This window comes from Tetrao urogallus (genome assembly GCF_951394365.1).
Source record: "Tetrao urogallus genome assembly, chromosome: 5".
NCBI classification, from domain to species: Eukaryota; Metazoa; Chordata; class Aves; order Galliformes; family Phasianidae; genus Tetrao; species Tetrao urogallus.
Genome location: NC_136818.1, coordinates 49,197,342 through 49,220,577, shown reverse-complemented (window position 1 = coordinate 49,220,577; position 23,236 = coordinate 49,197,342). Strand labels below are relative to the sequence as shown.

At 41.7% G+C, this 23,236-nt stretch overlaps 1 protein-coding gene across 1 annotated transcript; it reads right to left on the bottom strand.

Moving 5' to 3' along the window:
• Positions 1 to 65: 65 nt before the first annotated feature.
• Positions 66 to 18,366, bottom strand: RPP30 (ribonuclease P/MRP subunit p30; the record flags this gene model as incomplete). Its single annotated transcript, XM_079536289.1, has 11 exons — positions 66 to 172; positions 3,031 to 3,110; positions 4,270 to 4,307; positions 4,734 to 4,763; positions 8,274 to 8,390; positions 10,505 to 10,594; positions 15,695 to 15,766; positions 16,301 to 16,375; positions 17,098 to 17,154; positions 17,485 to 17,540; positions 18,285 to 18,366. The coding sequence occupies 11 exons, from the start codon at positions 18,364 to 18,366 to the stop codon at positions 66 to 68; spliced, it is 804 nt and encodes a 267-aa protein (XP_079392415.1).
• Positions 18,367 to 23,236: the final 4,870 nt, after the last annotated feature.

Here is a 23,236-nt window from a genome sequence, read left to right as displayed (position 1 = left end):
TGGAAGGTGGAGGAAGACTCAGCCACTGAGTAAAGACTGCGCGGAGGCTCCTGTTGACAACGGGCTCAAGCTTGAGTCTTAGCCTTTTTGCAGGCTGGCACAGTTTCTTCCTCCTCAATTTTGTGAAGCTTCTTCACTGTGTATACTACCCCACAGGCACTCTTCCGAGTTTCTGGAATATACAAACAAAACTGAATTACCTCAAATAAACCTACACTAATGCACTTACTGCACGCTCACTGCAATTCAGCATGTTTCACAGCCAGCCATGCAGCACACACAGCAGGTAAGCAACCTGCATTGGCAGAACACAGGACATACTCAGGAAACTGAAGTGGGAAATATGAGGTTGGGTGCAGAAATAGAGCAAGAATGAGGGAGTCTGCTGGGACTTGGGGGGAGAGAGGGTGGCGAGGACACGCTTGAAACCGAAGGAAAGCACGCTTTATTAGTTCCGTATCCACAGAAAGACACATTCTTGAACATATGTCAAAAAAGCATTTCAGTATTTCTGAGCAAAACAACGTTCTCAAATAAAACAAATAAATATTCACATACTTCAGGGTTCTTAAAAAGGCTACACTGGCACAGCTATATTGGCAGAGGCTCACATATACAAAGAAAGTAAGCAGCTTCATAGCATTCAAACAAACATATTTTATTTACAGAACTCTCGGCATTACCATATCGTGCTACTCTTGGTACTCCTCATACATTTGCCAAACACCCAGTAAAACCAGTCCAACTTCAGAATCACTGTATAAGGCTTCTCTGCAAACTGCAGATTTGAGTAGTAGACAAGGCTACTAACAAATACTCTTGCTAGCAAAGTGGCTTCGTACGAAACTTGCCAAAATATACTGACTTACTCTGGTCTACTATTTTTTGGGGCATGGGAAAATTACACCTGTTTTTTTTTTTAACTTCATAGATAAGAAAAATGAAGGTCTTGAGAAATTCCACATAAACTGGAGAGAAGTTTATGCAAGTTATTAGCAAGTCTGCTGATGATACGAAGTTGGGAGGATTGGCTGACACGCCTGAAGGCTGTGCTGCCATTCAGCGAGACCTGGACAGGCTGGAGAGCTGGGCAGTAAGAAACCAGATGAGGTTCAACAAAAGCAAGTGTAGGGTCTTGCACCTAGGGAGGAATAATTGCATGCACCAGTACAGGCTGGGGGATGAGCTGCTGGAGAGGAGCTCTGCAGAGAGGGACCTGGGCGTCCTGGTGGACAACAGGTTGGCCATGGGCCAGCAGTGTGCCCTCGTGGCCAAAAAGGCCAATGGCATTCTGGGGTGCATTAAAAAGAGCGTGTCCAGCAGGTCGAGGGAGGTGATCCTCCCCCTCTACTCTGCCCTGGTAAGGCCTCATCTGGAGTACTGTGTCCAGTTCTGGGCTCCCCAGTACAAAGAAGACAGGGACCTCTTGGAAAGAGTCCAACGGAGGGCCACGAAGATGGTGAAGGGCCTGGAGCATCTCCCCTATGAAGAAAGGCTGAGGGAACTGGGTCTGTTTAGCCTTGAGAAAAGACGAGTGAGAGGGGATGGAATCCAGGTTAATAAATACCTGAGGTGTGGAGGCCATAGTGGTGAGGCCCGTCTCTTTTCAGTGGTACGTGGAGACAGGACAAAGGGAAACGGACATAAGCTGCAGCAGAGGAAGTTCCTCACAAATGTGCGCAAGAACTTCTTTACGGTGAGGGTGATGGAGCACTGGAACAGGCTGCCCAGGGGGGTTGTGGAGTCTCCTTCTCTGGAGATATTCAAGACTCGCCTGGACGCCTACCTGTGCGACCTGGTGTAGGGAACCTGCTTTGGCAGGGGGGTTGGACTCGATCTCTAGAGGTCCCTTCCAACCCCTACAATTCTGTGATTCTGTGAGAAATTCTTCCAACACACTGTCACTATGTAGACGAGTAGTGTAGCAAGCTGGATGACCCTGTTCATAGAAATGCACTCTTGAAGAGATCAAAGCTCCTCACTGTGAATTTACAGCACATTAAAACCGCAATTCTACTAAAATAACAGATACTAACCAAATTCTATCATGAGTTTGCAACTTAGAGCAACAGAAGTTGTTAAGAAGACTAGAACCTACCTATCCAACAAATTCTAGAAGCAGTAAAAATTAACAGCTAGATACAACTTGGTGACAAAATTAAATTGCTATTAGAATACACAGTAAAAATCTAGGAACACCAAGAACCAGTAAATAAGCATATGAAAGGGAGGTCAGAGAAGGTGAATGGAAGGATCACAAAGCAAAGTGAGGGTCTACATTGATTGCTAGAACACAAACTGCTATCAGGACATATAATAAAACCTTCTAATTTCTGCAGGTGGCAAAAAGCTAAATTTCTACTTTCTTTAATATTAAAATGGACAAATATAGAAGAAGAAAGCTACTGCAAACTTCCTCTGGTGAGTATAAGGAAGCAAGTTTTGTTTCACCAAAACTAAAAGTCATGGTACACGATATGAAACATCTCCTCCTAAGCATCAGGCACATGGGACTTCAGATTTTGCATCAAGTTTGAAATGGTCCACACCAAAAAGTGAGCTAGTCTGAAGTAGACTACATAATGAAGTATCAGGGAAACACAGCAACAACTGCTTCTGTGGTCATGCTGCAAGAGGGCAAATGCAAGAAAATCTGGATGAATGTGTTTTGAAGTCAGTGACATAGTTTCTGCTGCTGTCACAGATAGGAGCATTCAATTCTTTCTGAAACAAACGGTATTTCCAAAATGCAGGAGAACGGGCAGATCTGTGTTATAGCTAAACAATTTGTGTCTTTTCAATGTGGTTAAGCAAGTACTCCAGTACAGACAGCACTACCAATTCAGCCAGTGATTTGCTAGCACAGAAATCATCTCTTGCTGCAGAAGTTCCTTTTCACGCACTGAACAAGGGAGGAAAGACCCCAAGTTGACTTGCTCTGTATGGTCTCAGACCTTTTGGAAAATATGCACTGACCTGAACTTATCTTAACAAAGGCAAGAATTAAGTTTGCACATGCTTTTCACTTACCTCCATGAAGCATAGTGGCTCTGCAGTTGGTGGACACAGCTGCCTTGGCTTCGCCTTCAGACAAGCCAAACAGCAAGCCTCTGTCAACTTTGTTCAGGATCAAAATTCACAGGAAGAAAAAAAAAAAGAACAAGGAAGACTGTATGACAGATTTGCTTACTCTACAAATAACTGGGAATTAGCAGCGCTGTAACTCGGAGTGACATTTTGTATAAGGTTACCCAGAGGCAGAGACCTGAGGCACCCAATTCTCCTGGCTACAGTTCCCCAGGAGCCCTCCTGGAAGGCTCCTGTCAATGCTGCTTTTTTCCAGACAAGCAGCTGTCATTTGAAAACAAAGGTCTGTCAACATAGGAATCTTTCTATTTAGAACGTAGAATCAAATAAAAAGGTACCCCTTGAAAAACTCAGCTTTGTGGGAAAGGGCACTGTCTAATACAAAAGCATTACACTGAAAAATTCCCAGCCACCTTGAATAGGGATGACACCAAACTAGGTATGTTAATTTGAGTTAAGCCTTACTGCTTTTTTAAAGAGGGATGGAGATGTTACACATAAAATCCTTCCAGCCCATAAACCCTCCCTCATGGTTCTCACGACTCAGAGCGACTCAGAGCGCATGTTGCCTTTGAGAGGCAATCTGGACATACACCTGGGGGTGGGGAGGAGGAAAAACATCTGAATTCCTGAAAGAAAGGGAGAAATGATGCTCCCTATCGAGAACACAGTCCTTTACTTGGTTGTACATATGGAACTAAGGACTGAAAAATTAAGAATCAAAGTAACTAGTACTAAGATAAGAGCCTTATTTTTCCTAAATAAAAACATGATTTTATGGCTTCTTCTGTCAAAGACTGAGTGCCTTTGAGATCAGAATTAATTTCTGGTTTAGTCCACAGTGCTCGCCGACTTCAAAGTTTTCTTATTCAAAGATTTATGATTATGGGGTTTTTACTCCTTTTCCCACTTACACTCAACACAAATATCAACACATCACAACAGAGAATTCACCTGTAACCGTACTCAGACATCACTATTTACAGCAACAGATCATGTCGCTTCGTGACCAAGAATCTTTGTAGCTCCTTCCACACCCACACTGCACTCTGTTTCGTTGAATTAGTCACCAACAAGCATCACTAGCTAAAGTTCAAGGAGAGCAATGGATGGAAAATCTCAAAACCAATTAAGTTCTGCATTTTACTATTAACTGCCATTTCTGACTTGGAAAAAGGATACAGATTAGCCACATCATAAGGACCTCGTAGTTCTAGAGGCTAGAAAAAAAAAACGAAAAAAAAAAAAACAACAAAGAAGGTTGGAGGCTGGCAGAATGTGAGCATATAGGATAGAGCTGTTTGCAGAAGCAGCCATTCAGGAAGGGAAACATAAATGCTAGATAATAGCAAGCTGCTGAAGATATACTACAACAATCAGGAAAATACCACTATTTTGCAAAACAGAGTCCCTGACTGTGAAGAAAACTGTCACAGAAAACACCATATCGACAAAAGCAAAGCAAAACAAACAGATTAAAAAAAAACCCACACAATTCTTCAGTAAAACAGTTGATTAAAAACACACAAGGTTGAAATCTTAGAACTTTAGTTATATATTAACATGTAAAAATTGTAATTTTAAGTATTTTGAGGTGAAAATAAATGCTCAAACTGTTTTCACTTGAACAAAAATCCAGGACTTACTCTTTCAGCTGCACTAGATATAACGATGTTCTGCAAAACACAAGAGAATAAAGAACAAACATTCATCTGTCAGACAGCATCAAGAAATGGAAAACTTACGAACAGCAAGGACTTCATGAGCATTTGCTAAGTTCAGGGTGACAACACAATTAACTGTGAGTGTCCAGTGCACTCAGATGAACAGAACTCCAGCCAGTTAGTTTGAAGAAACAAATAAGCCCAAACTATCTCCCCAGTATCTACAGAGAGAGAGCCACAGGGAAAAGTTGTTCTTTGTAGCTATAAACCTCAGCACAGAGAGGTCTGAGCTGAATGAGCACTGCACCTTTTACAGAGCTATGGCCAAGAAGTATAAATCTTAATGATGCTATTAAACAAGCATATCTCTTATAGGGAACTTTAAAGGGACTTGAAGGGAAACGAAGAAATGCAGAGTTGTGTACACTGTGTTAAGTACTGCTGCCTTTGGTGACAGTAGCTGAAAGGGACAGGGAGCCATGTGAGAGCAGGCAGGCACAGGGTGGATGCTGAGCATTTATACTAAGAAAGGCATGGATGAACTCGTAAGAGAATCCCAGGATCCCTCAGATGCAGCTTACAAACCACAGCTCTAGGCACCCTGACTCTCCCAAATTTTCAACCTACTCTTTGCATTGCAGTAAAACCCAACCCTATCACGTTAGCTTAATCAAACTCATGCTGATGGAGGAAACCAGTCTGCAGTCAGGTAAAGGCAGCCAATTCACACCACACATCGAGTTTCCTCAAACTTCCATCCCCATGAAAAGCACCAGGCAGAAAGACACCCTCCTCCCTTCACTGCCAAATATTTTCTACACAACACGTACATGACTGCTCAGGGGCTGGCAGATAGCACAGCTCAGCTGCCAGTGCTCTTCTAATGTTAAGCCATTAAGGATGCTCATCAAGGGAAGATTGTTTAGTGCAGGCAGAAAACTGCAGCAGAAAAGATTCCACACACTTTAAAAAAAAAAAATATATATATATATATATTATATATATATATATAATAAAAGCTTTGGGGATTCCTGCTTGAGTGGGCAACAATGAAATTGGTACTGAGGCAGTACCTCTCTGACATCAGTACCACCAACACACCACACCACCTCCAGTTACATGGTAGGGCTTATGAACCCTTTCCAAAGTACTGCTCACTTGTCCCACTGTCCCCCCAGCAAAGAGCAGGGCAGATGTTGGAAGAAAATGCTCTGTACACAGCTAGAACACAAACCATGAAAGAGCTGTTTGTATGGAAATGACTGCACTGTGCACACTGTGCCCAAGGTTTCCTCATGTGTCAAGAAGGAAAAGGAGGGGCTGAGAACTCTGCACAAGCATAAGGAAAGCCAGAAGCAGAAGCAATTCATACATCAAAGTGACTTAACAGCACAGAGCCTAGTTTGTTTCCTTCTGTGTAGTTCATCTTTAAAGTGACTGTACTACAGACCTCAAGGGTGCTTTTGAGCTTCATTGGTGCTGACTGTGAGAGTTCACTGTGAAAATGTAAGTCTGCTGCTCTGAGCTGTAAAAACCAATTCCTGTCTTCTCAACTCAGAAAAGCTCCCAGAGCAGCTATGCCATCTTGAACCCATCCTTGCAGGACCATGGTTCACTGCTGTGTACTGGAGACATGTCCTGGCTGATTCAAAGCTAACTGACTTCTAGTTAGAGGATGGGTAAGAAGGGAGGAGACAAACAGACAAGAAAAGTACAGCTAGCAAACAGAGGAGAAGCAGGCAAAGGCAAATCCAAGGCAAGGGCTAAGGGAAAAACTCAAAGGCAAACCATCATCTCCTCAGGTAATAGAGAAAGCAGCTCTTCAGTACACTGCTCTGGGTGCAGTACGCAACACTGCTACCAAAACACAGAATGTGAAGGACTGTGGCTACATACACCTTCTGTCTGACAAGGCAAGCAGGTCCCTCCCACATTCCCTGCACATTTTCAAATATTCTAGGGACTCTGCTGAAGGTCAGCTCCTTGGCCACTAAGTTTCCAGAAGTTTCTCCGTGCTACTATAACAGGAAAAACAAACAGATCCAAAAGCCGCTACAAACTCAGCACCTTTAAAAAAAGTGTACAAAAAGCTGTACAAAAGGTGACTGATGTGCAAAGTGCCAATGAAAGCAGCCCATGGAACAACCTCACTAAATCTTGGTAAAAAGAGCCTTTATATAACTGATAGAGAAACTGCCAGTAAGCACTAATAGCTTTCTCTGCTGGCCCACAAGGTAACAAGCCCAGAAACAAAAAATATAGGCAAGAAACAATGACAAACTAGTAACCCATTTCTAGCTTTTCCAATGGCTTACAACAAATCATGGCATCCAGCGTCAGACAGTTTACCTCCCACACACAAATGATGTATTAAATAGACACATCCAGAAAGAAAAGGCTCTTGTACACAGACCAAACGTCTCACTCACTCTGTGATGCTAACTCAACTTGTGCAATACAAATAAGCAACTGAGTGAGAAATGTTCAGCTGCATATAGGAAAGAGGAGAGCTGACAAGGAAGTGTCCTACATGTCTCTGCATGCACGTGCCTTTTGTTTAAGTCAGTATTTTGTGTGACTAACCTCCAGAGATAAGCTTCTCAGGAAAGATCATGTTAAGTGCTCATTTTTTCTGTACTCATCTGTTTAGAGACTCCCGTCCTATAAGACAGGTAACCACTCCTATGGGGAACTGCAATAATGACAATTCTGCTTTTAATTGGCCTCCCAAGCTCTATATCCTACTTCAGGTTGCATCTGCAGGGTAACACCAGTTTAGGCTTCTCTAGACTAGCTAAGTACAGCAAAAGCCCTTCCTAGTAAGAATGATGGGAGCTACAATCTCTTTTAACTCCGATACGTACTACTATACGCTTCCCTTTTAAAAGCATGCAGCCTGAGAGGACCGACATAGCAGGGAGCTTAGCTTGGTGGCCTGAGAGGAGGCGAGGCATGAAAGCAATGGAGTACTGGCATCTCAGCTGCAAGGATTACTTCTTCCCTTGGTTTCAGTAGCAGGGAAGAATGCAGTTGATCTGATTTCAGCAAAACCTTGGCTTGGAGCCAGCAAGCTGTTGGATCTGTTCTCTACAGTGGGGATTTCCTAACAGTTAAACAAACAGGATTTCTACTTTTTTTTTTTCTCCCCCATGTTCAAGGTATGTTTTCAAAAAAGTGCTTTTGGTGAATCAGACCTTTGAAGTGGGGGATTTTAAAGAGATGCATGGATTTCAGTTCTAGTGCAAACTTTTTTCCTTTGTTCTGGGTATTACATACCAAATAACGATAGGTTATTCTGAAAAGAAGAACCAAGCAGTTTGACAGCTTAAGAGGATAGCATACAGAGGTGCATGGCTGGAAGTATCTGGAGCCAGAATAATCACGTTCTTGTATCAGTAGGCAAAGATTCAGTCACAGCTTCATAAACCCTGTCATCAATACTCATTTAAAATGGCTCAGTCTCTACAACTCCAGGAGAATTTGAACCAAATTAATTAGCTTGCTTTCACTTTGAGAGCTTACCTTTCCTTTGCAGATCTGCATCAGGCTGATCGCATTTGAAATTGTGTATCTTCTCATTGTGGAGTCTTTGATGGCAGGCGTGTAAAGAAGTTCAAAGTAAATGCCTCGATCTATTGCCTTCACATGAAAGGAAGTGAACAAAAATCAAAAGGAGAGAAGCAGAACAATCTAACAACCACTGACTATTATTGATGCAATTTATTCACAGTTTAACTGTGTTATGAAAAAAAATGAAGGAGATACTGTTCCAGCATCATATGAAATGCAGGGGGAAAAAATTTCACTGTATACCAGTTGTGTTTCTTGGGAGGATAGAAAGATGAGGTTTAATGAGCAAAGAAATGACACCTACTTAATAGTTGTAATTGGCTTTCCACTGTCTCAGAGAGGATGAAGCAAGTAACTACTGCTGATCATAAACTGCTGATCCCAGAAACTTCCAGGACCCTCCTCCTCCTGCTCCACTGCTGGCGATAAGCAATAACATTGCTTTCCACAGCAACCACATCTTGCAGATGAGGAATTCATCTTTGCACAAATGTAGCAGTGAGGTCCTGTCTCCTCTCTCTCACAGCACTGTGTTGCTGTTTGTGATCATTTTAAAGAACAGCAGGTCACAGTAAAGTTTCCAAATAGCAGAACTTAGTGTATATTCAGTTGCTCTAACATTCTTTGCCATCTGTGGAAGTACCTCACCAAAGCCTTGTATTCTTGTTTTCTCGAACATACAGAGAAAGGTTGAACAACTTCCTGTAGGATACACAGTGGTAAAGACAATTCCAAGCTAGGAGTTCCTCATTCCTTGGTCCATAATACATTTGCACGAAATGCTACTTTGTGCTTCCACTCATATTATAAAACACTACAATGCTAATGCAGTAAGAGAGTCCAGTCCAGTAAGAGAGTAATTGAATACAGATGGAATTAACCCAGCCATAACAGCTGCATGGAAGCTGAGTAGAAGCTATGTACATTTTAAATGTTTTACACAGAGCTAGTCCAACATCTGCAAACAAGACAACTGTATTTATCAAAACCAAAAGGGGTAATGGCAATATACCAATTTCAAGGTAAGGATACTTTTAACCTCATGCCTGCTCCTCCAGCTGGCAGCTAGTCTGCCTGCCTGGCATCAAAACAACCAAACCTCACTGCCTGAGGATGCACAGAACCAGTCTGAGAGACTGCCTTGAAGCTCAGAGTGCAGATTATGAGAAACAGCTTGTGAGGGAAGTATCTCCTCACCTGGGTCAGCTCCTGGAGTTTCAAGCAGTGAGTGTACTTTCAGACAACATTTTATACAAGATTTTTATTCCAAATGGAATACTGAATTTTAAGTCTGTGGTAAATTCCAAATAGCTACTTTCGTTCTGTTTCAGGGTTGATTCTGGTTTTTCTAGGTCGAAGTTTCTCTAAAAGACAGAAGCAGGATTTCTAGCCAGTTCCAGCTTTAAATCCTAAAGCACTAAGGACTACACAACAGCCAAAAACGTCCAAGCAGAACAAACCTTGACATAAACTTAAAAGAAAATACTGCTTCAAGTAACCACGTGTTCAGATTAAATTTTCTGCCAAATCACCTACAGTAGACAGAATTATATTAATAAAATACTTAATACATACAGATAGTTAGTTTGAGTCCCACAGCAGATATTGAGCAATCCCACATTTAGTTTACTTCCCAAGACATTCCTTTGATTAAGTAGGGTTTCAATACATCACCTTCCAAATATCTATATATCTATATCTATAGATATATATCTATATCTATATATCTAGATATATATATATATCTATATATCTAGATATTCTTCCGAATATCTAACACAACATCCTTCTCCCAAATCAATACTGTCATTCACATTCTCCCATCTTTCAAATTAGAAGACTATTTACAGCTGTACAATCCCTTCTGGTTTGGGAGGCAGCTCTGTCAGCAATCACACTACATCTCACTGGCACAGCAATAGTCATAAGGTTCTGCTTCCACTCCTTGGAAACATCTTTTCTGCCTTCAGAAGCAGAGGACAAAAAGGAAAAAGAACGAACGCACATCAATGCGTATTAAATGCTGCAAGTGGAGGCCTTGAAGTGAAGGACATCTAAAACAATACATTATGCAAGAAAATAAAAAGAACCACTTGAATGGGAATGGTGAAAAGGAAACTGTAGGGACTTCAATTCAGACTGACATTTAATAGAAAAAAAAAACAATACAGGTGTCAATTTACCATATTTACAGGAGGCCTTCGGAAGTAAAACGGAAGCTTCTCTGTTACATTTATACAGACTAGATCCACGTCAAGAGTTGTGCAAGCGATCTAGAGCAAAGAAACAGGAACAGATTATTAGATGTGCCATTACATAATGCAAGAAATGTCTCTCCAGAGGCAGTTCAATTTTGAAATGAAGTACAACACCTTGTAGGTGTGCCAATAGAACAGCAGTGCTCAAAGTGCACAGCCAGAGCACATGAGGCTAAAAATCCCGGCCCTTTTCTCACTTACAGAACAGCTTTTCCAATAAAATAATGACCAACTCAAAGGCAAAACTTACTCTTTATTCTTATCTGACATGGGACATACAGAAGCAGTGCTGTTTTTTGGTAAGAGAGCTCACAGCTAATAAAGGACCCATCATTCTCTAATCCCATCATTCGCCCAGTGTTGCAGCTCTTTAAGTACTTTTACCAGCAGCAACCAAGAAAAGACTGAAACAGGAGAAGAATTTTAGAAGCGATGAGTTATACCACATGCCCAGTACTGGGTCCTTGACATGGTACCTCACTTTCCTGTCTGGATAAGAAAGACAACTTTCTGAAAACCAAGCCTTTGGAGATGTCTCAAGATCATACCTGAGCTCATGGTTTAAATACCTGGCTTTGAGCTCACACCACAAATCATATCCTGTTTTAATAGAGAAGGAATGAACAAAGGGTGGAAAATCTCCACACTGACACGTATAGAAAATTAAATGGACATAAAAACTAGCTCTTGATTTACATATAACCTTATGCACACAGGACTTGTAGGAATTATATAAGTCTACCCTGTAAAGATGATTACACAAGACCAGATTAACACCTGTAAGCACTGTTGTAACAAAGAAGATAAAGCATGTTGAACATGCTCAAAAGGAATTTCCAATATATAGAAGAACTCTCCACACTCAGAAACTTGCCATCCACTGCTTCAATTGCATCTGGGCCAGGTTCCAGCCCTTCCTCCCTCCTTGCACCAGCATGAAAGCAGTGGGGCTGCAGGACTGTGACACTCCGGTCTAGCACAGGGCTCTGCAAACTCATCTTTCAATGGTCTGTTCACATGAAATCTGCACAGACATGAGAGCAGAGACCTAGCTTTAGGAATGTTTCCTACCTTCGCTGTTGATAGCTGTTCCGTCAAACTGAACTTTATCTTCAAGCCCTAACTTTACTAACTCTCTTAGGCAGAATACAAGTTGAATATACTACAGATACAAATCTGAAATGCAAGTTTAGCCCCACAATAGCCAATTTTAATCTTATCCTTACGTGAAGTACAAACTACCACTTAAACAGAGGTGATTAACAGGAACTTGCTCAAAGCAAATAGCTCTGAATCATATCCTAGAAAACACGCCAGTGAGACCATAGAAAATTCAGGGAGAGAGAAATCCAAGAAAAATGAAGAGCAAGAATACACACTAGAAGCAGGCAAGCTGCCCTGTGTGATGAGAAAACAAGCCCTCCTAATCAGTTCCAGAAACAGTGGAAAACACTTTTCCATTTTGAAAATTATGTGCAATGGAAAAGGAAGTGACCCAAATGCCAGGATATCTACAGGATTCCAGGGACAAGAAGAACTCAGAAAACATCACTGAGAAAAAAATAATAATTAAGAGTCACAATTTCACATAAAGAGGAATTTCTGAACTGCACAAAAAGTTGCAGAGGAGATTTCTCTAAACATCCTAAATTCAGCCCAGATTTGGCTCCTGGACAAGTCACACATGCAGGCAGGTTAAGGTTATCCAGCCTCCTAAAAGGATCTGAACAAAAACTTCATCCAGAAAATGCCATACAGCAGTTGGACAGCCCAGCACCTGCCTGGCCTCACCACAGGCAAGAGCTCCATCTGCTGGGAAACAACAGCCAACCAGAGATAAACTCACCGGGGCTTGGATGGCCTGAAGACAGACAGGTTTGCTTTGGCAAACATTTTATAAATAAGCTCTGAAATTTGGCTTTGCAGTATATCCTCAGACTTACATAAGCAAGATTTTGTAGATACTGGTGAATCACTAATTTCCTACAAACAATAGGCAGAACTAATATTCTAAAGATTTGTTTCATTCATATTTTCTTTCTAAAAGCAACAGGCCAGAGCTCAATAACAGCACAGAGCAGGCATCCCAGCTGCAGCTAAAAACAATTCTCCTTGGGAACCTTAAATAAAGAGCATGTCCTACAGTTATCTCGGCAAACACAACTTCCTCGTAGCCCCAAGGATACAAATTATTTGTAGAATTTGAGCACATTTTTCAGCACTGCCTGCCTATTACTGCCTGTCTCAGTAATAGGAAAGCTTCTTTTACTTGTGAGAAGCGGGAACTGACTATTTTTAGGCTGTGCTAAAACTAAAGCCCATCTACAATGGTCACATATGTCTTCTATAAACACATGAAAAATCCTGTCCTACAGAGAACAAACTAAGTGCCAAATTGTTGGTGAGAAAGATGATGCTACTGAGGCAATACAGTTACCAACAGCCAATTTTAAAATACAATTTGTGGTGCAAGATTCAGCCTAGGCGGCTTTATCCTGCAGAGTGAAAGATTCAAGTCATTAGGAGTCAGACATGCATACTGAGATTCCAAGTGCTTGATGTTCCCCATTGATAACTCTACAAAACTCTCCATACTTACTTAGAAATCTTAAATCTTTAAACGAAATACAAACATACAAATCTGCTCTGTACGTGAACGTGTAAGGAAGATGCCCTTCACCTCATGCTGTTTGTAAGAAACACATCTGGCTTCCTCCCCAGGTCAAGAGAGTTTTGAGCACGACAGAAATTAAGATGGTCTCATTACAATCCTGTCTTCTTCCTATTATGCTGTTTGTATCTGTGAGAGTGTCAGCTTGAAGCTGCACTGGGCCTGCTCAGAGCACAGCCATCCTCACAGAGCAGCAAAGCAGATCTGCCTGCAAAATAACTTGGTAAAATCTGCATAACTTTGCAATCAAAGGTGTGTTCTTCCAACCAAACAGCCATGGAGCTAAGAAAGAACCTGCACAAGCAGAGCAGTAAGGAACCTGAAGAAATGTGTGGCTGAGGGCAGGTATTATGTCAGCTTCAAAGTTGTTGCAGCTGAATGTCCAGCTCACGGATGTCTGAAAACAAAAGACAACCATCTTTACATGACAAGCTCCTGCCCTTCCTCCAAAGTCTTACAATGAGCTACTGCTGGCTATCTTTAAGTAGCTTCAGATATTTGTTTGAACACACGATAAATTGAGTGAACTCATTTGAGAAATGAGATCAATGAGAATCTTCTCCCTGCCCTTCTCTCCATGTCATTAAGTATGAGCAATCATAAAATTGTTTGGGTTGACCTTAAAGGTTACCTAGTCTAACTCCCCTGCAATGAACAGGGACACCTACAGCTCAGTTACATTGCCCAAAGCCCCATCCAGCCTGACCTTCTTTGAATGCCTCCTCTTGAGCCTTCTCTTCTCCAAACTGAACAGCCCCAGCTCTCTCTCTGTTCCATTTCTTGGACCATTTTTGTAGCCCTCCTCTGGATGCACTCAAACAGGTCCACACCTCTCCTGTACTAAGAATTCCACATGTGGACAGAGTCCAGGTGAAGTCTCACCATTGCAGAACAGAGGGGCAGTATCACCTCCTAACCCTGCCGGCCACTCTTCTTTTGATGCAGCTCGGGATACAGTTGGCTTTCTGGGCTGTAGGGCACACTACTATCCAGATTGCCATCCGTCAGATCCCTCAGGTCATTTCTGGCAGAAAATGAATTTTGTGTTCCATCCTTACATTCCCCAGCTTGTACTGACAGTGGAGGTTGCCATGACCATGCACTTGGATTTGCTAAACTTCATGAGGTTCACCCGGGCCCAATGCTCAGTCTGTCTAGGTCTTTCTGCACGGCATCTAGGCCTTAATGAAGTCCAGACAAATAACAGCAGTGGCTCTTCCTTCATTCACTGAGGCACTTACATCACCATAAAAAACAACAAGGTTGGTCAAGCAAGATCTGCCCCTGGTGAAGGCGTGCTGGTTATCCCATATTACCTCTCCTCCTGTATGTGCCTTACCATAGCTTCCAGAAGGATCTGCTGCACGACCTTCTCAGCACACAGGTGAGGCTGACAGGTCAGTAGCTCCCTGGGTCATTCCTTTTACCCCTCTAAAAAATGAGTGTGACACTGCCTTTTTCCAGTCACATGGGAACTTCACCTGACTGCCACAACTTTTTCAAATATCTTTGAGAGTGGTTTGGTGACTACACCAGCCAATTACCTCCGGACTCTTGGGTGCATCTGGAATAAATCACAATTATTTTATGCTGCTAACAGAGCACAAAAGAAAATGATAGAGAGAAGTGAAAAGTCTTTTAGAAGTCTTTTGATTCTTGCACATCCTCAGCAGTCCAAAGTCTTGCAAGAGAAAAAAAAAATCAGTCAGAAATGAGTTTCGTTGTCACTGTTACAATTAATGCTTAAGTTCTTCTGCTTCTTTAAAAGTTCACCTCCTGTTATAGCCTCTTGCCTTATACTTCTCAAGTTTTCAAAAAGGAGAGGAAATAATTAAAAAAAAAAAAAAATCAGAACAATATAGTTTTAATGTTTCAAAAATAGGCATTCATCAGAACCAGAAAGTAGCTTTAGCCTAACTGAAAACCAAACTCAGCTCCCTGACCACCTCACTTTAAAGTAAACACTGGTGTTCCTCCAAAGAGATTCCCGTTTGTAGTTGGTATCCCAGTGCCTTTTTCAAATTTTACATCTGCTTTCTGCCTGCCAAGGGCAATACATACAGATCACCTCCACCAACTCTTCCAATTCACCCTTAATGATATGACTTAGGAGCTTGCAGTAGGTCAGATGTGTCACTGTCTTGATTTTTTTTTTTCCCTTTTGCAAGGAAAGCATTTCGACATGAAATTGAGCTGAACATTTGAAAGCAAGTCAAACATCTGCGAGTGATCTGATTAGGACCAACTACTCACATCAAGGCCCTCCTGGGATTTCTCCCAGTCTTTCAGTCTGTCCACTAACCAGGGAACCTACGTTGTTTAATTAGCTCCATGACATGGCTACATAAAACAGAAAACAAAATCAAAACAAAGAATGCACTCAAGCTACTCCAAGACACTGATTGTTAGTGCCAGTTCTATAACAACTTACAGATAGTACTTACATGGAACAATTTCTCCGTCTTTGGAAATACAGCTATGATGTCATACAATCTTATATTTGTAGATGTAGATCTCTACAAAAGGAGGAAATGATTACTACTTTGACTTCTGGCAGGTGACAAATGTATACACAATAATAAAGAGAAAATCCCCTCACCATTTTCAAGCACTAAAACAAAGCCAATAATTTAATTAAATAGTAGGTCTCTACCATGACCAATTCCCTGAAGTCATTTTGAGGCCTGTCCCATCCACTTACACATACCTTTTGCCCCAAGCACAGTCCCACAAACAGACACAGAGCTCACTCCTGGTATTCTAGTGTACATATAGAAGTCCAGAATTCAATTAAAAGAATAAAGGAACAGAACTGCTACCCCATACTAACAAGTAATCAGCACAGTCACATCCAGTTTCATAAACCCGCATCCCCTCATGATGCTTCAGATTCTAGAGATCTGATCTGAGAAATCAGTACTGAGTATCCTATGAAATCCATTAAATCCTTTCATACACAATTAAGTGACATTCTTTCATTGAGAAAAGGAAATTTAAAAAAATAACAATAATAATTAAAAAGGAAAAACAGATACACTGAAGGTACCTACCAAGAGATTACAGTGGGAAGGATCAGAAACAACAAGTGTCAGCCGGGTTAAGACTTTAAGTCTTTTAGATGTCCCCTATGATGGAAAAATAATACAAGATTTAAAAAGCTCCAAAGCAAAACTTCATGGCAACTTTCACCCCCTCTACTATAAAAAGAAAGTTGTGCCTTGCACCAATTCTTGCCTATAAGTCTGTAGTTATGCTTCCCTAACATAAGAAAACCACACATATTCTTTATATTGATCTGTTGGGTATCGTATCTGCCCTTCAGAAAGAAAGGCTCATTGTGTTTCTCTGAGGAATGGATCAATCTAAAGGAGAAAAATTGAAAGAAGGAAAAAAAACCCAAAAAACACATCATATGGAAAATATGAGTGTGCTCTATTAATACCACTCTGGTTTTCCAAAGAGGCCACGACTGGAAGCAAAAGCATTTCCTTAATTAACATACATCAGAATTGGTTCACTACATCCAAATCTTGTTCATCAAATCCAGGAAGTAATTTCCAAACCTCAGGCTCAAATTCAGACAATTATACTGCAATTATTCAACTACAACATTATTCAGAATTCATAAACAGCAATTTTAAAGAATAATTTTTGAAATAAAGAACACAGCCTCCTCCAACATGAGCGTTAACATTCTTCCAGTGCTGGGAGTTTGAAGAAACAAGCAGTGGACAAATTTCTCATATATTTTTTTTAAACAGACGATGAAAAAAATATCATGTGTAACACACAAAGGAAAAAATGCAACTCTGTAAAACAACTCATAGCTGGAACACAATAAACACACCTGCACAATAGGCAAAGATGGAAACAGCTCTGATGGAGATACCGGCTTGGCTATTTCCTTAAAAGAAAACAAAACAAAGTTATCCAAAATATAATGGGATGTTTAGAACGCACACAGAAATTGTGTTCCAACTCCAAAAAATAAGTTTGCCATGCTAACAAAAGTATTTCCTAAACAATTCCTAATTCCTAAACGGACAATTCACAGACCGTAGTAAAAATTAACTCCAGGGCAGTAATACAAACTTGTAAAAATCGGAGTTCCATTATAAATATAAATACAAATACACTTCATTTAAGTGAGTATGTAAAAACAAAGGGGGGAGGAGCAGCACACAGATTTATGAGAGCAAATCCATCACCAACAACGAAGCAGAACTGAAATTACCTGTTTCTTTTCTTTAAAATCGATGGTGTGATTAAGAGCGACTGCAGAATATCCCACTAAAGAAGTGAACACATTGTGAGCCTGCTTTGTTCAGCAAGTAACGGAAAGAGACAAGCAGAAAACTGTCACATGCTCGTTATTTAAATATCTCAAAATTAATAACAATGTGCACATTTACCTTTCACAGCGAACTTTTCTGAACGTTAACTCACCAAAGATGTGTCTTAAGAGTACAAATTTCTTTTAACACAACCCAGCCTTGACAACGCATCCTCACTGACTGACAGTGACGGGGGCAGGGACTGCACGGCCAGTGCTAGGGCACACGGAGATCCACAACTACCTAATGGGAGCGGCTGGGCAGGCTGAGGTGTGGTTGGGAGCCTGGTGGGCAGTGGGGTAAGCGAAAGGCTGCCAGGTCCTGGCTCTGCATCGATGCTAAGGCTGAGCCTTGCAGCAGCAGCAGACTGGAAGGTGCTTTACGAAGGAAGACGTGACCACGTCCTGTCCGTAGTGGATAGGTCTAGAGGAAGCCATGAAACCTGTGCTGAAGATCAGCAACCCTGGAACAAGTTCTCTGCAGAGACTGGAGAGTAACTGGAGATGTTAAAAGCGCCTTTCAGGCACGGCACAGACCCTGTGCCCTACGAGGGGCAGAGCAGGATCGGTGCACGGAGCTTCCGCCCCGTCCAGCCCCGTTTCTCCAGCCTTCACTCCGCTGCCGCAGCCCTCAGCTAGAATCTCCCAGCACAGCCCGCCCCTGCCTCAACAACACATCCCGGCTCCCAGCCCCGACTCACGATGCGCTGCGGTCTCCAGCAGGCTCTGCACGGCCTTCCTGTCCGCGCCCTGCGGCACGTTCAGATCGGCGAAGCCGGCCATGCTGCGCAGCGCGGGGCGTAACGAAGACTATGGGCGCAGCCGGCACCACCCCCGGCAGCCTGGAGCAACCTGGGGCTTGTAGTCCTGCCGAGAGCAGCAGGATGGGCCTCGGCCAGGAAGGCGGGACTCTGGGCGAGGGGGGGTGTGAGCTTTCCGGAGCTCCTGAACGCGTCCGTGAAGGCTGCGCTGGGGGCGGAGCAGGCGGGCGCTCGGGGTGCGCGTGCTGCCCAGCAGGGGGAGCCGCGCTTCTGCTCCTCTACCGGCCGGATCGCCTCCTTCCGAGCGCTGCTCCTGCGTGCCGGGAGAGGAGCCGTTCCTAGTTAAGGCCGTAATTTTCCTGCATTGACTAAAAAATGTGAAATAAAATCTTAGGCTGACACATTCCTATATTCCTGAGAGATATTCCCTAAAATGCAGAAGCGCTGAACAGTTCCAGTGGACTGCAACTCACATACGCTTTGACTCTGTAGCACTGTTGCAAAACTCACTTATTTTATTGCTGCTGATCAGTATGGAATATGTGAAATACAGGTGGTAATGACTTCCTTTCGTTGTTGTTTGGGACAGGCTGAAAACTTTATAAGCTCCCTTTAAACACTGGAAGGCTGCAATGAGATCTCCCTGAAGCCTTCTCTTCTCCAGACTGAACAAGCCTATCTCCAGAGAAGTGCTCCAGCTCTCTGAGCACCTGCATGACCATCCTTCTGACCCACTCCAATAGCTCCACATCACTCCTGTACTGGGGGCCCAGGCTTGGACACAGTGCTCCAAATGGGGCCTCACAAAGGTAGGGCAGAGGGGAACAATCACCTCCCTCTCCCTGCTGCCACCCCTCTTTCAATGCAGCCCAGGATACAGTTGGCCTATGGGCTGCAAGCGCACACTGCTAACTCATATCCAAATTTTTGTCCATCAAGACTCCAAGTCTTCCTCTGCAAGGCTGCTCTCACTGAGTTTTTCTCCCAGTCTGAATGTCTGGGGTTGTCCCAGCTCAAATATAACACTTTGAATTTGGCCATGTTGAACCTCACTAGGTTTTTGTGGGCCCACTTTTCAAGCCTGTCCAGATGTCTCTGGAAGGTGTCCCTTCCTTCTATGTTTTGGCAAAGGAGTTCTGCTTTGGCCTACCTGTGCCCATAACATGTTTCCTATTGGAACAGCCAGAGCTGCTTCTCTGCCGTTTATCTGAACACACAGCCCAAATTGTCTTCTCAAGGCTTTTCTATTAAGTGTGTGAACATTTAGAGAGAGCTCAAAGCATTATTTGAAGTTTTCTTTGACAGTGTATGATGGAACTTGATTTAATTTGTCTAAATAAATGCAAGAAGAAATCCATAAACATGTATCAATTATTTTTTGAATGGCCCTATTGGACTAATGTTCAGAGACATTAAACAAGATTAAGCAGCGTTTGTGTCTGGCAACAGACAAGCAAAACAAACCATTCCTCGAAGCACTTAAAATGGAGAGCACTTGAACATCAATTCAGAACTCTATCTCTGTGATGGCCCTCCCAGCACCGCATATCATCAATTACTTAAGCACATCAGTGTGCAACCTTATTTCCTCCATCAGCTACTTGGATGTTAACATTTTTGTTTAGACCAACCCCAGCGATCTACTTAAAACATAGCTGTGGTCCTCACTGTCAGTCACAAACTTCAAACATGATTTGTTTCACAACATGGACCTTCAGGACCACTGTCCTGAAGTCCTCCTAATGCAGCCAATTTTTCTCCCCCTTGGCTATGTTTTTCACACCATATTTAAATTGTAAGGAAGACCTTTTCAAGTCTTATGAAGTGATATTCTTCTAATCTGCCTCCAGTGGGCAGCCCAGGGTAGCAGCTGTCATATATATATATGTATATATATGTGTTTCTTTGGCTTTAGTTCTGCATTTAGCATTTTAGGTAGCTAAAGATATTTGGCACCACCTACCTCAGCAACTCAATAGCTTGAATCTCAGGGTCACTTTAATCATAACCTTCACAGTTTCCTTCATAAAGTTGCAGGCTGAAGTTTCAGGGATGAGAACTGTTTTTCAGAGTGATCAAGAATTTCTAGAATAAATTTCATTCTAATTGTTTTTTTATTTTTCAGCTGACAGCTTGCTGCTCATATTTGCTGGTTCCAAAAAAGGAAGACATCACTTCATATTTATTTTGCTTGCACAGGTGCAAGTATTTATTTTGACAATGATAAGAAATGCCAGATATGTGAATGGTTACCTCTCTATTTCACTGCCACAGAGTGGGGATGATTTATTTTCACAAAAGCAAGAAAAGACAGAAAAGAAACTGCAGCTGCAACATCTTTGCTAGAAGTTGAACAGGAGTGTTATTTGTTAACTACATGCTGGGAATAAAAATCAAGGTTCCAATAATATTTGTCCATGGAATTTTAACCAGCCTGATAAAATATTCTAAATATTTTGACAACGTATTTCCCCAAGGTAGAAGAAATGTGTACCTATACTTTATTTATTATTCCCAGCAGCAGGTCTTCACCAGACTTATATTGGTTTCCAGGAATAGGAGATGAAAAGGAAAGAAAAAAATATATAACAGGCAAATGAAAATGACAGTTTATGAAGACAGACTGGATCAGGCAAGGAAGGACAACAAGGGAGATGATAAAAAAGAAGGGAAAATAGCAAGAAGAAAAACCCTCTTTATTAAATTTCATACTCATGTTGTGGGATGAAAAGGATCCAGAATTAAATTGCTTAAGAAGGAAAATGTAGCAACACCTTTAAGATTTTATGTTAAGATGAGCACAGATCTTGTTTTCCAGATACAGCTGTGTGGGGGAAATAGTTACTAAGCTGGGCTGCTCCTGAAGTTCTGCATGCTGCAGTCCTGGACCCACTTCAGGCAGCGGGCCATGAACTAGCAAGACCTGCTGTTCCAATGGACTCTGTGAGCAGCACACCCTCAGCAGAGGGGTGAAGCATCCAGAATGTAGCGTGAGTTCTTTCGTCACAGGCACCTTCATAGAAACAGACTGGACTCACCAAATCAACATGTGCTGGTGACATTTTATTTCCTTTATTTCCTCCAAACATGTCTATCTTACCTTACCTTAACAACACGGAAGCAAATAATTGATATAAATACCTACTGTTGTATTTTATGCTCTGTATGAGTCTTAAATTCTGAAGATGTTCTGTGGCTTTTTAATATATTTCCCTCCTCTGGTGGAGAAAAAATATAATTATTTTTTGAGGGAAAAGAAATTTTAAAAAAAGCTTTTAAAAAGCTTTAAAAAATCAAAGAAAAACTTCAAAGAAAAATCAATAAAAATGTCAATAAGTGCATGAAAAATGGTGGACGAGAGCCCTACAACAGAGTCAGGGATACACAGAAATATGAAGAAGATTTTATAGGTAAGCAGCCTAAAGTACTCAAAGGACAGTTAGCTAAGCTGTGACAAATGGATTTGATGCTATTTATTGAAGCCTAATGTTAGGTGAAGAGCTAGTATCCTGAAAAGGGAGAGAGGTTTCACAAATGTCAGCTTGTTCAAGACAGCCAGTCAGCCAACCATAGGTTTAATTTCTGTATGCTGTTTGGAACAACAATTAGAATTTTTATTTAGGATCATTGAAGACAAAAGCAGAATGTTGACTTGGAAGGATCAACTTCTAATGCTGTATGTGTTTGATTTTAAATTCATAGAACAGATGTAGTCCCATGGAATGAGGAATGCTCTCTGCTGTCAGAGGCACTGGAGATGGGAAAACCTCTGAAGCACACAGGGAGAGCAGCTCACCAGAGTCAGTCCTGGAAACTGGAAGGTTTTTCTAAGTGTGCCGCAGTGAAAAGATTTCAAGGAAAAGATTTTAGAGAGGCACCAGCAGCTTAATCTTGCCAGTGTTTTGCCTTTTTCTGTGATAGTACATAACCTCCCTTTTTGTTATAGGATATAAATCTCTTTGACTTCAATTGGCTCATCTTTTAAAATATAAGATTAAGAGAGTAAACACAAAGAATGGCTGCATGTAATCTTTGAGAAGGAAAGAAATGAAGTAATTAACTTCTAATTAATTGTATGGGGACTTGATACAGAAAAAAGATGAGACTTTTACCCCCTTTTAGGTTGAGATGAGTACATATAACACGCAAATGATTGTGCATATATTCCACTGAGTACACTTTCTAGAGTCATGTTCCAGAAGGAATCCATGAAGGGCTGTCAAAAGGAATGAGTGTTTAATGAACTGTGTCAACACATTTGCGGGAAGCCCCAGATTATAATTTGCTCTGTAAAGTGATGTTTTAAGTAACTGAAAAATTGCCTTACAGCAATTATTAAACTACACGATGTTATCAGTTCTTATGATATGAATCTATTTTAAACAAAATTTTTCCAGTTCCGATCTCAGATACTATTTTAGAAAAATGTATTCACACAATGAGGAAATAATCTCCTTTCTCCACATGTTGCCTTAATGCTTTAACTTATTTTGATGTGTCCTTGCCATACCAAAGATTCATTTTCCTCTTACTATTTGCTTAGCAGGGAAGGAAGGACAGGGGCTCTATCACCTGGAAGGTAAGTCATCTGCAGCTCTAAGTTCTGGAATATGCTGTGGGCAGTTAAACAGGGAAGGATTTTATTGCGAGTGGACACAGTAAGGCAGCTAACACTGAAGTGCTGGAAAAGTCTGAACAGGAGAACACTTTTAGCTCTGTAATGGTCAAAGAGCTGATCTCACAACTTGAAATTGCTTATTTTATGATCCTACTCAAATCAAGATGTGGAGGCAGCAGGGAAAGCCAGCACCTGAGCTGCCCAGTGCTGCTCACTGTTTGAGATACTGTGACCCTGGGGAGCTGCCTGCACTCACATCGTGCCAGGGCAGCTT